The sequence below is a fragment of the Camelus bactrianus genome, chromosome 15, assembly GCF_048773025.1.
Source record: "Camelus bactrianus isolate YW-2024 breed Bactrian camel chromosome 15, ASM4877302v1, whole genome shotgun sequence".
Classification (NCBI taxonomy): domain Eukaryota; kingdom Metazoa; phylum Chordata; class Mammalia; order Artiodactyla; family Camelidae; genus Camelus; species Camelus bactrianus.
Genome location: NC_133553.1, coordinates 54,974,434 through 54,988,757, shown reverse-complemented (window position 1 = coordinate 54,988,757; position 14,324 = coordinate 54,974,434). Strand labels below are relative to the sequence as shown.

The following is a 14,324-nucleotide window of genomic DNA, read 5'->3' as shown; positions in this document are numbered from 1 at the left end:
AAACAGGTATTCTAATATATTATTATATTTTATTCACTCTTTTCCTTGCTATGTATATACTCCAAAGAAAAAAGTATCATAGCATAAAAACTAGCACGCAATGTCAGACAAATCTCTTCTCCAACAAAAATACCTAAAGAATTACCTTTATATGAAATGTTATTATTTTTCATAAAATCATCTATGGGTACATAATAATGACTATTATGTAATAAAATGTTGATAAACCTGAATAATTTTTTCAAAAACTGTATCTCTATTATAAATAAAATAGTTTGGTATCTGAACAAATTCTCTAAGGAAACATATTCTTTATCAAGATTCTACTAACCCAAGTATTTATTTTTGTTTTATTCTTAAAAGATCTAGTTTTCTTAATAGTGCATCTTTAAATTATTATCCAATGAGAAAAAGACATGGTCAAAAATAATTCAATACTTGTAAAAATATTTATTTTTATATGATGTTCATCAAAATTGTATCATAGGGATTTAAAGAGGCTTCTTTTAATCCTCCTGTTGGTTATTAGCCTCAAAACAAATGCATAAAATCCGTATAGATGAGACAGATTTATTCATTTTATTAAAAAGCAGAAAAATCTACCAAATCTTTCTCAACAGTTTGTATGCACTACTGACTATTCTCACTTTTTTCCCATAAAAATATTGTTTAATCTAGGTATAGTACATTTTTAATGTATTTTTTCCAGTTCTTAACATTAGATTTACTATAAATATCAGATGTTCTTTCACAGATTTTGTGAACTTAACATTAAAAACATATCATGGATGCTCCACACCTCGAGTTGTCAATTTAAATGAAAATGACACCACTACCAGCATCATCACTAACATATTTCTTAAATTAGCTGCCAATACCATCAATTAGACATTTCACTGTTATTTTAGAAATGAGCGTGTCATTAGCATGTCATTTGCCACTATTTTCTCTGGCAAGCAATAAATTCAAAGTGTTCTTTGACAAAGGACATCAATCAGGAGAGCAAATGAGACCTGAGTTGAAATGTAGGTGGAGAAGATTATTAAAACTGCGGCATGGAGGCAAATTACTTAACACCCCTAGGCCTAGGTTTAAATGAAATAATGCATATAACGCATTTAACACGAAGCTTGGCACACACTAAGGGAAAGATTTTAGTAGTAGTTGATGATGATTTCCTGAAAACCATTTCAAGAACTGTCCCTAGCAGTGTGCCCCAGATAGACACTTACCCTTTACCAGAGATGCTCCCTTTCATTCCTTTTTGCTTTTCTATGTCCCATGTTCATGGCCTCCACAGTGAGCCTTTGGGAATACTACCTCTAAGAATTTCATTAGGTGGCACTCAGAACACCTACAATGGAAGCTATGCCCTCCATGAGCCTCTTTCACACATGTTGTAGCTTCTGATTGCTCTTGCTTGATATAAATTTGCGGGAAGCTGCCTTTTCTCCAAACTAAGCATAGGAGAGAAAAATGGCCAGTGTCTCTGGGGAATAATTAACAAAAGACAGTTTGTTTCATCTTCATGATAAAATACAGCATCCCTATTAAAAGGCAAATTCATCATTCCCAAAAGTTAAATAGAATGACACTTTAAAAGTAATTCCAGCTGATTAAATTTAGGGTTCTGGAAAAAAATTTAATTCATGAATATACTCTGAATCTTTCATTTGATTTTAAAATGTATAAATGTTCATTTAACTTTGAGCCCTTGCCTCTCAGTGTTCTATTCTGAGCTAGTCAAACAAGTGGTAGCAGGCATGCTGGGCTCAATAATACTGCCTCTCATATTTAAATACTCTTTTTCACTTGGATTGCAAATTAAAGACAGTCTCCTGAACACTGACACATTTTCCATGATTGATTTTGCAAAACGTGTTGATTTTTCCTACACTGTTTTGCCTCTGTGTGTGTCAACTTTGGCCTTCTTTTCTTGCTCCTTTGCAGTGCTGCTGTCTCTTTGAAGCCATTGTTTCTGCCCGATATGAAAAATGTACATTAAACTTCACGACTAATTACACAGATAGAAAATTCCTGATCTCAAATATAAAATACTCATGCCTAGAAACCATAACAAAAGCTTCAGACTAAGTATAAAACTCTAAATCAAGACTTTCATTCACTTGGATTAAAAGAAATTCCAATAATTTATTTTCTGTTAAAGTTGTGTTTACAAGTCTTTGAAAAGTAGATTTCCTAGGCATGTTACATGCCTACAAGCCAATCCATTTAACGTTAAACCCCATCTATTTCCTCCACAGAAGTTTATACTTGCTGTTAAGCCTACTTAAATGAAGTGCTACTCAGTAGAATTGTTTTATTCTAAATACAAAACTGGTTAGTCTTAATATAATGTCCATTTTTTAACCCTCCCTGCACTATGTATTAGCAAAGTAGACTTTTCCCATGAATTCTGGTCATCTGTGGATTAAGTTCAGGGCTTCCTGTATTTAAAAATGTACTTGAAAAGAGAATGAACAGATACTTCTCCCCACTCCCAAACTCCCCCAAATATACAACATAATGTCTCTAAGTCTAAAAGGACAGCACCTTACACACATACCACATGTTATATTATATGGGGCACAAAATTTCATCTCAGTAACCTAGTTGCTAGGAAAATTATTTTTCCCTAATAGACTAGTTTCTGAGTTAATTTAACCAATTATTTTTTTTTTAAAGCTATCACATGCAAGGCCTACAAGGAGTTTATAATCTAGTGTTGGTAGGGGGTGAGTAGGATACAAACACCGATCGTGCACAACAAGGTAAGCGCTTGCTGAGAGCACACCATGGGCAGGAACAAGGAGAGCGTGAGCAAAGTTGTGGATACTCCCCGCTTGCCTCATTAGCATGTCCAAATTTTCATAAGGCCCACCAGCCACCATGTTTCCACCAGAGATCCTAGCAAGAGACTACCCTAGCTCCCAGCCTCCCAAATCTAGGTACTCGGCTCCATCTGGCTGTCGCCTGCCTTTCAGTAAGACCCACACTCCTCAGCCTCTAGTTGTCCATGTCTTGCAGTTACCAAGTGCAGTAAATGCATCACATGACATCACACGACTATTTTCGGAAACCTTGCAACAACCACTAGCGTACCAAATGGCTAGTCCAAACCTACATATGAAATTTTAGTTGCTTGAAAATGATGTTTCAGAGTGGAGAGATGAGGAGGAAGGGGTGGATGTAGCCACACCGCTCTTCAGAAATGGCCACAGTACCTAAGCAGAGCAAGTTGGAGTAAGGTCTGCACATGAGCCAAAGCTTAGAATTTCATTGCCTTTGTTGGCTCATGTCACTTCTTTAATTAATGTCACTTTCTCTGGTTTAATATCAGAGCAAGTGACAAGAGTGCTTCTGGATGAATTGTGTTTTCTGAGGACTGCATGGCATACTCTCCCGCAGTCTGACAGAGGGACGTGCCAGTTTTACTTGGCAGTTACAACGCACCAGCTTTAGTTTTAGTAGTTTAATTTGTGGCAGTTATATGTTTTGAATACGTTGAAGTATTCACAATGGTCTCATGGAATCTGCTCCATAGATAAAGTTTACACAGTGGAAAAGAAAAAGCAATGGCTATAAGGCGATTACGAAAAGCTTCTCTTGGCCACAGCTGGTCTTACAGGCATTCCTGTAAATTTAAGAGCATTTAGGGGATATGATTAAAGTGATCACGAGGAATGATGCCCTCTGTTTTTTTCTTTTTTGGCCAGTGCTGTAGTTGGTGTGAGACGATCATAAGGAATATGATATTTAGAACTCAATTTTATGCAAAATCCATTATTCAAGAAGTGAAGTTTATATACATGATAGACATGCAATGAAATAAATGTTAGAATAGGAAGCTTTGTTACTTATGCATTAAGTTGGTTCTAACATTTTGGTAAACTAACTTTTTATTGATATAAAATTCAGAAGAATTTCTGCAGTGACGAGAAAGGACTAAACTTTTCCTTTGGTTTGTTAAAGATCTTTCTGTTTTAGGCTGAAGTATTTGGAAGGTTTTTGGTTTGGAGTTTTTCCTTCATCCCCTTTATCCACTTTTGTAGAGCCTCATCAGCTCATGGTGAGTGCTGCCACCAAGGAGTTCTTCCAAACTTTGCCTGCCCTTTCTAAATTTAGGGTTCTTTACTGCAGCAGGTTGAAGATCTGGCTTTGAGTGCACCTGGCTCTGCTGGAGAATAGAAATATTCATCTCCACTGAATGCATGCTGCTTGAGTGCTAGAGGCACTTGCAGGAGAGTAACTCTCACTGGAAACTTCATTACAATACTTTCTCTTCCCTACATGAAGTAGTAATTCTCATTCACCAAAGATAGAATTTTGCCTGACACAGCCACAGGAGCTCCTGTTTGACTTTCAAAATTAATCAGCCTCTAAGCTGGAGTAGAAATGGCATGTCCTTTAACCTTAAAGCACAAAAAGCTCTCAACAGACTGCAATTTTTATATCCCTGGATGGGAGTTTGGGCCCCTGATACTTAAACTTGATGCACATACTGGGTTTCTGGCATGCTTTTGCCCATACCCATCTGCTAGCCTGGCACAGTGCCCATTCAGAAGGTGTGATGCCAGTTTCAATAGGGCATAGGTGCCAATCAAAGATGGGTTTGGAGGGGCAGCATGCAGAACGCAGCAAAAGTCAGCTTTTCTGCCAGAAGATCCTCCTGTTATCATATAATGCCAATGAAGGGCCACATGCTTCATTGCCTGGGATCACATTGCATCTGTAGATGTTTCTGGCCTTCAATGGATGTCTTTCTACAGAATCTTTTTCTCCAAATATTACTTGATTGGAGAAGCTTAAGAGAAGTCTACCTGACTTACTGAAGTACATCCTTTTAAAACAAACAATGGAAATCTTCAGCAATTTTCTTCAAATAATTGCTGAGTTTTGTGTCTTTTCTCCTATAATACACTTTCACATAGAATACTATATAGTGTACTCTGTTCATGTAATGGAGTTACAAAGGACAAATGTTCCGAAGAAGCACGAACGGCAAAACCAAGTACCAAAGCAGCATAAGATCCACAAACTTTTGAATCATTGTTAATTGTGGATGGTGGACAAATTTTCATCATCCAAATAGCTAATTTCTAGTGAATTCTCCCACTTAGAGCTTTAGAGTTTCTTAATTTTCATTTCATTTATTTCACAAAGATAAATAGTCCTGTTCCTTAAAAGGAGGACCATACCTCCTCCTATTTATTCCCCTTCTTCCATATCTAAAGAAAAAAAAAGACACTTCAGAAGCAAAAGTCTATCCATATTTCATAAGGAAGCCAGAAGCTCTCAAAGCTGAGAATTCTTTTACTGTGTGGCAGTAGAGGTGAGCTTATTTCATGAAGATGAAATTTCCCTATAGCGATAGGTTTCAAATTTAAAAACCTTGACCACCGTAAACAGTTACAAGATAGTAACAGGTGCAATAGAAGAGACACAACATATAAATCATTGAAGAACAGAGCCATTTGTAAATCTTCCCTTAAGGCATGAGAGTTTGACAGTAAAAATGTTGAAAATGAAGATCTATAATATATGTTGAAAAGAAGATCAGACACTTAAAAAAATGAAAAAGACAAGCAAAGGCTAAGTCAGCCTTAGAATAACTCTTCTTTTTTATATAAATAATTCAAACTTTTGTAGATACTTAGATTTCTTAACTGATAAGTAAATAAACACTGCTCTCTCTTTAAAAATTCAAAATTAATAACCTATGTACAGCACATACAAAATTAAAATACAACTTCTAGGGGCTTTTAATTCTTGTGAAAGGTACAAGTGTATCAAATTCACAAAAATCCCAAGTGATCCCTTCCTCTGTTGAGTTTATATCACCTACTATCTCTTTAACATCTTCAACTGAGAACTAACTTATCCTATATGCTACAGTTTCTAGCACAAGTTATTCTTACTTCATATTTATTCCCTTCTTCTTTTCACCCCCACAGTATTATCTGCAAACTTTCCTAGTAACAAGTGTGGTGGCACCATAATGTTGTATTTTGTCAGATAAGAGCAACTGCTTATCTCAAAGCCTTCTCTGTAAAACATTGTCAAAACAACATTTAACACAGCAATAGGTAATAAAGCAATAAATGTTCAAATAACTCCACTTTGTTGCTAGCATTATCCTTAGGCTCTTCTGAACATTATTCTGCGTACCTTAAAGTATTAATCCAGTACAGCTGCACAGAAAGTAAAATAAGTAAAAATTTCAAATGTTTAAATAATCTTTTCTATTTCTTCATAAACAGAAGTCTGTTCCTTCATTGATAAAATAAGTGAGCTAAACTTTGATGATTTCTAAAACTCCTAGTTATTCTATCCTCTTCCTCTGGACCTTGCCAAAAAAAAAAATTACATACATTTTTCTGTATATATATGTATATATACATATACACACACATACATAGTTCTTCAGTTTCTAAAGAGCAAAACTGAGCTAATCTGAGAACATGATCCAAAAAATGCATGGCAGTAGCTTGGATGAAGTCTAAACATTTATCCATGGATAAATGATTGATCTTAAGGCTTCACCAGAGTTCATTTTACTTAAACAACATATTATTCTTTAGAAGATAATGTTATTGATTTATTGTCAATAAAGCATATATGCTTAGCACAGCAAAGAAAACCAGAAGTAAAACAAGAAGAAAACCTACGGAATAGGAGAAAATTTTTGCAAGTGAAACCAACAAAGGCTTGATCTCCAGAATATACAAGCAGCTCATACGACTCAATAAGAAAAAAATAAACAACCCAATCCAAAAATGGGCAGAAGACCTAAACAAGCAATTCTCCAAGGAAGACATACAAATGATCAAAAAGCACATGAAAAAATGCTCAATATCACTAATTATCAGAGAAATGCAAATCAAAACTACAATGAGGTATCACCTCACACCAGTCAGAATGGCCGTCATTCAAAAATCCACAAATGACACATGCTGGAGAGGCTGTGGAGAAAGGGGAACCCTTCTACACTGCTGGTGGGAATGCAGTTTGGTGCAGCCACTATGGAAAACAGTGTGGAGATTCCTCAAAAGACTAGGAAGAGACTTACCATATGACCCAGGAATCCCACTCCTGGGCTTGTATCCAGAAGGAAATCTACTTCAGGATGACACCTGCACCCCAATGTTCATAGCAGCACTATTTACAATAGCCAAAACATGGAAACAGCCTAAATGTCCATCAACAGGTGACTGGATAAAGAAGATGTGGTATATTTATGCAATGGAATACTACTCAGCCATAAAAACCGACAACATAATGCCATTTGCAGCAACACGGATGCTCCTGGAGAATGTCATTCTAAGTGAAGTAAGCCAGAAAGAGAAAGAAAAATACCATATGAGATCGCTCATATGTGGAATCTAAAAAACAAAAACAAAAACAAACAAACAAAAACAAAGCGTAAATACAGGACAGAAATAGACTCACAGACAGAGAATACAGACTTGTGGTTACCAGGGGGGTGGAGGGTGGGAAGGGACAGACTGGGATTTCAAAATTGTAGAATAGATAAACAAGATTACACTGTATATCACAGGGAAATATACACAAAATGTTATGATAACTCACAGAGAAAAAAATGTGACAATGAGTGTGTATATGTCCATCAATGACTGAAAAATTGTGAACACTGGAATTTGACACAACATTGTAAAATGATTATAAATCAATAAAAAATGTTAAAAAAAAAAAGCATATATGGATGCTTTTAGATGACATCATAATAGTTAATTTGTCTGTTTTTCCTGTGACTAAGAGTATATCTCTAAGATTTCAAACTGGGATTAAGGGTAACATCCATAATTATGGAAGAGAATAAAGCAACCTGGCTTGTGTGTGTTAAGAATCCCAACTTCAGCCTCAATTTCTCAGGCAAATAACTGTGGAACATCTAGTCTGTGCTTGATATTTCAAAGATGCTAAATGATCATAGCTATGCCCAACTTCAAAAAACTAAAACTTCCACAGATAAATCATTTCTATTTGTACTCATATAATAAGCCTTCAAAGGAATTTTGCTGAAGTTTATTACCTATAATTCTGTTTTTCTAGATTTTTGAGTAATTTCTGAAACACGGTATCTTTTATGTCTGTAGTAGATAAGATACATACTGCTTAAGTGAGAAGTTTTCACTATGTCATCATGGCCACTATTGCAAATTTTAGTGGGAAATACAAATATAGGTTGGTAAGTAAAATGTCATAGTCTTCCACTGACATTCTCTTTGTTCTTAGTTTTACCACATTAGCTAAATCCATCACAGTCCACGGCAAGACAAACAGAAAAACCCTCCAATAAATGTCTTTGTTACCATCCTAATCTCCTGCAGCACGAGACACTGAACTCAGCTAACACTGAGGATGGTAAGCTCTAAATAAATAAATTACACTGAAATGCTTACCAAGTTTCAAGTTCTTTAAAAACATTATCTCATTTAATCCTCACAATTGTCCCAATTACACCAATAGAAGCAACTCATGACCAGGTGAAAGTCACTCCATTTGTAAATGGTTTAGGTAAGAATTCAACTCAGATTTGCCTAATACCAAAACCCATGCTTTTATTTATGCATTTCTCCCCTAGTTTGCTTGGTCCTATGTTATACCTAGCACACAGAACTCAAACTCTTAGTTCTCTCTCATTTCCTGGAGTTTTAGAAAGTTTTTCACTCATTTGATACTAATACGACAGCAACTTTTTCCACTCCCTAAACCAGTTTCCTTTCATCCTTTTCTTCCCGCTCTTTTCATAATCAAAGAAAGAACTTTATTTTGTATTCAGCCTTTTTTTTTCCCTCTCCTAAATATTCCTATTAATGCCACAGGCACATTATTTCTCCAGGTCAAGAGTAAATACAAAACATCTCTGCTACTTCCCCTTTATATTTCGCTGATTACTGAAAGGCCCTGGCCATAGGTCTCAGAGCTAGAAGACAGCTGTACACGCACAATGAGTTCCACACAGCGGCTGGTTTCTTCCTAGCCTTAAGTAGCAAATGCTCAAGTGTCTGCTGAAAGAGTGAGCATATTTGGAAAAAATCATGCTTAAAAGGGCTGGACATAAAGGTATTAAGGAAACTTGACTTTATCTACTTCATTTACATACAGGAAGTGATGAGAACTATGGTAAAATGTAAAAACGTGATATAATTTCATACAGATTTGCTTAGCTTTGAAAATAATAAGTAAAAACCAAGTTTAATGAAGTTATTGCTGATGGCATCTCACTAGAGAGCTGATTTTATGATTTATGAATGCCACTTTTGGTGGAACAATGACAACATTTGGAACACACAGCTTTATCATATATTCTGAAGCATGGAGACTTTTCCTCAAAATAGCTGAACATTTTTTTAAAGTCCTTCCTCAATGGTGTACACTTGCTAAAATTCAGATAGTAGGGGGACTGCATAATATATGAAATGTTGAAAATTGTAAAATAAATATTATTTTGGTAATGAGAAGAAATAAGTAAAAAAATATGTGTAGTACTTAGACTGAAAGGAGATTTTTCTGTATTTGAATAGGCACAAATAAATCACACACCTAAGCAAATAAATTCCTTTTTCACAAAAGGAACCACACAAGTAGTAGGTATGTGCACACATATACGTATATATACATATATGTATATGTGTATAGACATGTATTTAAACATGCACTTAAATTTAAATACATATTAACACATATACTATTTACATTTGAAAAGAGAAAAGCAATAAGATCATTATAATCTTTGAAATTACTCAAATAGGTCAAACATCAGAAAACTAAAGTATAACTAATAAGCTGTGGGATCCAAAGCTGTAGCTCAGCCACATCAGACATAATTTATTCAACCTCAGTTCCCTGACCTTGAGTCAAGACAATATACTAGAGATCTTAGCTCTTTGCTATATTAGAGAAATCACTAATTCAGAGTCTCAACCAACACTTATTCTACAAAGAATTCTACTGTCTATGGATTCTAAGTACTCTCAAGGTCTTTATCTGCATTATCCAATATGGTAGCCACTGCCTATATGTAGCTGTTAAGCCCCTGAAATCTCACTAGATACATCCCAGATTTTAAAAACTAAAAAAATGAAATATTCCCTTTTTTATATTGATAACATGTTAGAATTATAATACTTCAGATATATTGGACTAAATATTTATTATTTAAATTTCACCTTTTTATCTTTTTTAATGCAGCTCCTAGAAAACTTTAAATTACACATGTGGCTTGCATTACATTTCTACTCAAAGTGCTGCCTATGTCATTCAAACTAGTCCTCAGAGTCACAGCACTTCAAACTTTTTAAATAGAGAAGTTGTTCTTTATTTAACACATAAAATGTTTTTATGTTGGTCTTATCTTTCCAACTAGATTAGACACTGAGGTGATTAAAAAGAAGTCACTTATTGACTGAATTTCATCCATTTGTTCAAAACTACAATCTTAATTGTATCAGAAAAGGAGCTTTATCCTTCATGATCCATGTTTGTTTGAGAAGGGTGGCAAAACATGCCACCCTAAATATGCCTCTTTGACATAAGGATTATTTTGAACTAAAGGCACTGGAAAAATAGCAAATGCAGGGACAGGCCTTCTCTGAAATCCCTTTATTTGCCTAAAGACAGATTGCCCTTCCCCCACCAAAAAAAAAAAAAAAAAAAACCTCAATTGTTATAAATCCCCTCTAGGGGAATTTCATTAACCAGGAAAGACTGACTCATCGCAGAAGAAGAAGCCGTTAGAGGTTGACACCACTCCCAGACAAACTCTGTCACAAACTATCATCCCCCATCTATCCTTCCAAAGGCCCGTTCATCTTCCCTAAAAATCATTTACTGTCCCTTAAGTGGCCTATATCCACTTTCCCCTTTCCCTGCTAAGAAGGTATATAAGCTCCCAAATCTCACCATGTTTTGGAGCATTCACTTTTCTCCCTGTGATATCACTGTGCAAGTAACATTAAAAAAATTAATAAATTTATATACCTTTTCTCCTGTGAATCTGCTTGTTGGCAGTTTATTTCATAAACTCAGCTATGAAATTTAGGAGGGTAGAAGGAAAGTCTTTCCTCCCCTACAGTTTGAAATGTTTAATAAGGAAACCAAGATTCCCCCAGTGAAGGTCTTTTACCAACTTCTTAAACTGCTACATTAACAGATGCAATGAGCCAGTACATTTGGCGGAACTTAACCTGGAGGAAACTTTTTTTAAAATCACTAATATTTAGCTTATTTTATTTATTAAATCTAGTCTTATAATGGATATGCCCTGGTCATTAAACTACAGATTTTTTAAGGTAGCTCTGAATTATCCTTTTAAATGTAGGATAATTTTTAAATTTTTAAATGTACTGTGAAAGTATACTCAGGTCAGGTTCCTTCCCTGAACCAAAGAACACAGAAAACAAATTTGACTGTCTATTTTCTTAATTATCCCAAGGATGATACATAACTAGTACCACTCTAAATGTATAGGAGAGAAGTGAATTCACTCCATGCAATAAATGCATTGAAGTATTCAAGACTAAATTCTCTAGTGGCGCCTAGTCAAGAAATGACCAGAACCCTGTACTACTTAAACATTAATGATTAAGATTCACAAATGGAAAGTGTTTATATTCATACAATTGTGTCCCCTGAGCTGTAAAAAGCAGTGTTTCCAGGAAAATACACTCTCTAGAAAGAACATTAACATTCTGCCTGGCTGAAAACTAATTATGCTCTGAGAACACTTCTAAGAGTCCTTAAGAAAGACCTGAACAACAGGGACTGAGGTCAGTCATGTCTTGAACCTGGATATTCTACTTAACTATCTTCATAGTACTTAATAACATACATTTATGAATTCTATTTTATTTCAAAGTTTTAATTTTTAAATTATTAAGTAATCACAGACACATATATGAGACTATTTGGTAATTTATAGTTATACTTTACCTAAATATATCAAACCAAATCCTCCAGAGCCAATCATCTTGCCCAGTATCCACTGTTTTCCTTCAGTATCATCTAGAACCTGGCCTTCTGGAAGTGGAACAGGAAGCTTGTATTTCTCATTTTTTCTTGGTGGCATCACTTCTGCGGGCATAAGGGATGAGATGGTGATTAGGAACAAAACAAGAAAGAAAATTCCAGCTAAAACACATTTCTCAAAATGTCTTCTGTGGGGCACTTTCCCGGGTTTCCAGATATTAGAATTCTAAAGTCAACTGGGTTTGGGAAAACTCACACACTACATTCAAACTGGAGAGTCACCGACAATACAATATTGAAATCTAAGAGTCACTGATGTCAAAAAACAAAACAATGATCCTATTGAACCTCACTTAACATTGCAAAATTCAATTAGGGGGTCAAAATACCTATTAACAGTGCAGAATACACCTTAAGAAATGAGTTAACAATTCCCAATTACAAAGAGAAAATAAATTTCATGTATATGAAAATACTTTCATTGAGAATGCTAAGTGTCAAAGTGAGGTCTTCCGTCACTAGAAAAAATACAGCTTTGGATTGGAAAGACATGGATGATAGCAATATACATCATTACCAAGGTCAGCAGCTGACATAGAGTAGGTACTCAGTAAGTACTTCGTAAATGAGCCCAGGATTTTCACAGATGTGTAACTCATCAGAGCACTGGGCAGTTTCAGGGCTGGCACATTACTCTTTCAGCTTCTTTCTGTTTCTCTATAGCCTATCCCATTTTAAAAACTGATGAGTACTTTTGAAATGAAAGTTAGTGTTCATTGTGTAAGCTATCCATTTCTGAATGAGAAGGTTTCGGTTCCTTTATCAGGTTTTCCCTCCTTCACTTAACTTTAATCCAACGCCCTGTTTTTACTTAGCACCACCCGTGATAGAGCAAAGGAACACAGCTGAAATCTTTAACAGTATTCACCTGTCCTCCTCCTAATGAGAACACAAGGGAGGCCAGGAATTTAGATGAACGACGCCTAAAATAGGAAGTTTTGACCGCTACTTTATATATATCGACCAGTACCTTGACCAATACTTCATATAAACTGGTATCCAACACATATTTGCTGATTTAAAACCTTAAGTCTTCAACTTTGCAGTGGAGTCTAAATTCTAAATCAGTATAAAGATAAACTCAGTTTGGGGTCAAGTCCATAGCATTATCAGAACTTGAGCCCTGAAAGGCGACTCTAACTATAAAACGCACATCCTGGGCACGGGTACCGAGTTTAAGTTCACAGGAGGAAGCGCCAGCCCGACTTGAGCGTCTCTGCCCTGCCGCTCCGGGGTTCCTTCCCAGAGCTACGATGAAAACCGCTCGAGTTTCCGGGAACAAACTGGTACCCAGAGGCCTGAACGAGCCACGCCCGGGCTTGGAGTGGCCGCGGCGACGGACCGTGAGGGCGGAGGCAGGGGCGGGGACCGCGCAGCCGACCGCCCGCCCGTCCCCCCTCGGCGTCCCGGGACCCCCGCCAGGCCGGCCCGAAACACCGCGAAGCCGGCCGGCGTCTGGGACTCACTTCCCGCCTCAAACTCTCCCCAGACCGGCGGAGAGAAACCCGACCCCCTCCCCCGCCTACCTCCTCCGCCCGGCGCTTCGGGAGAACGCGAGGCAAAGGGGCGCCGGGCTCTCGCTCCGAGTTAGGAAAAAGTCAGACCCAACCGCGGAAGACTGGACCCCGCCGGCGGGGGGCTGGGGCGCTGCCCGGAGGCCCGGGCGTCTGTCTCCGACGGCAGCTCCTCCCCGGGCTTGGGGCGCCGCGAGGGCCGGGCAGGCGGAGAGCCGGGCGAGGAAGTGCGGAGGCCCGCCGCGACGCCCGGGGCTCGGGAGCGAGAGAAGGCTGACCAGACCCTCGGCGTCCCGGCCGCCAGGCCGCGCGCGCTGCCTCCCGGGCCTTCACTGGGCCGGGCGGGGCGGCGGGCCTCCAATCCCGCGGGGAGGCGGGCCCGGAGCCGAGCCGGCCCTCGGAAGAGGCTACACTAACTGTCTGCACCTGGGCCCGCGGCGCAGGGCACGCCCGGCCCCGCTCGCTGAGGGCGGAGACGCCGGCCTCGGGGCCCGCGGAGCCTCGCACAGGCCGCAGTCGGCGCTCTCCTCCCAGCACGCTGTCTGCGCTCGCGGACGCCGAGAAGAGGCAGCGGCGGGTCTACATCTGGAATGGGAGCTGTGTTTTTTACCATCCACCCTGGCCCGCCGGAGCCTGGAGGATGAGCCATCAGATCAGTCTCGGGTGCATTTGCGTAGAAGAAATTCCAGGTCTCTGGTACCATGATCTCAGTACCTAGAGTTTCCAAATCAATGGCCGGCCCTTGCTGAGCATTTACCC

The 14,324-nt window shown here is 38.1% G+C and overlaps 1 protein-coding gene across 5 annotated transcripts in view; it reads right to left on the bottom strand.

Annotated features, from left to right (window-relative positions):
- VRK2 (VRK serine/threonine kinase 2) overlaps positions 1–13,966 on the bottom strand; it is a 95,748-nt gene extending 81,782 nt beyond the window's left edge. For 2 of the 5 annotated variants that reach the window (XR_012498975.1, XM_074341170.1), the window contains exons 1-2: positions 13,578–13,966; positions 11,956–12,096 (exon numbers count right to left, since the gene is read on the bottom strand). Coding sequence is in view for 4 of the 5 variants with exons in the window: in XM_074341170.1 (XP_074197271.1) it covers positions 11,956–12,091 (136 nt within the window). In the remaining variant the exon portion in view is untranslated. The remainder of the gene's footprint in view (positions 1–11,955; positions 12,097–13,577) is intronic. The other 3 variants (XM_074341167.1, XM_074341169.1, XM_074341166.1) reach the window with 3 other exon arrangements.
- Positions 13,967–14,324: the final 358 nt, after the last annotated feature.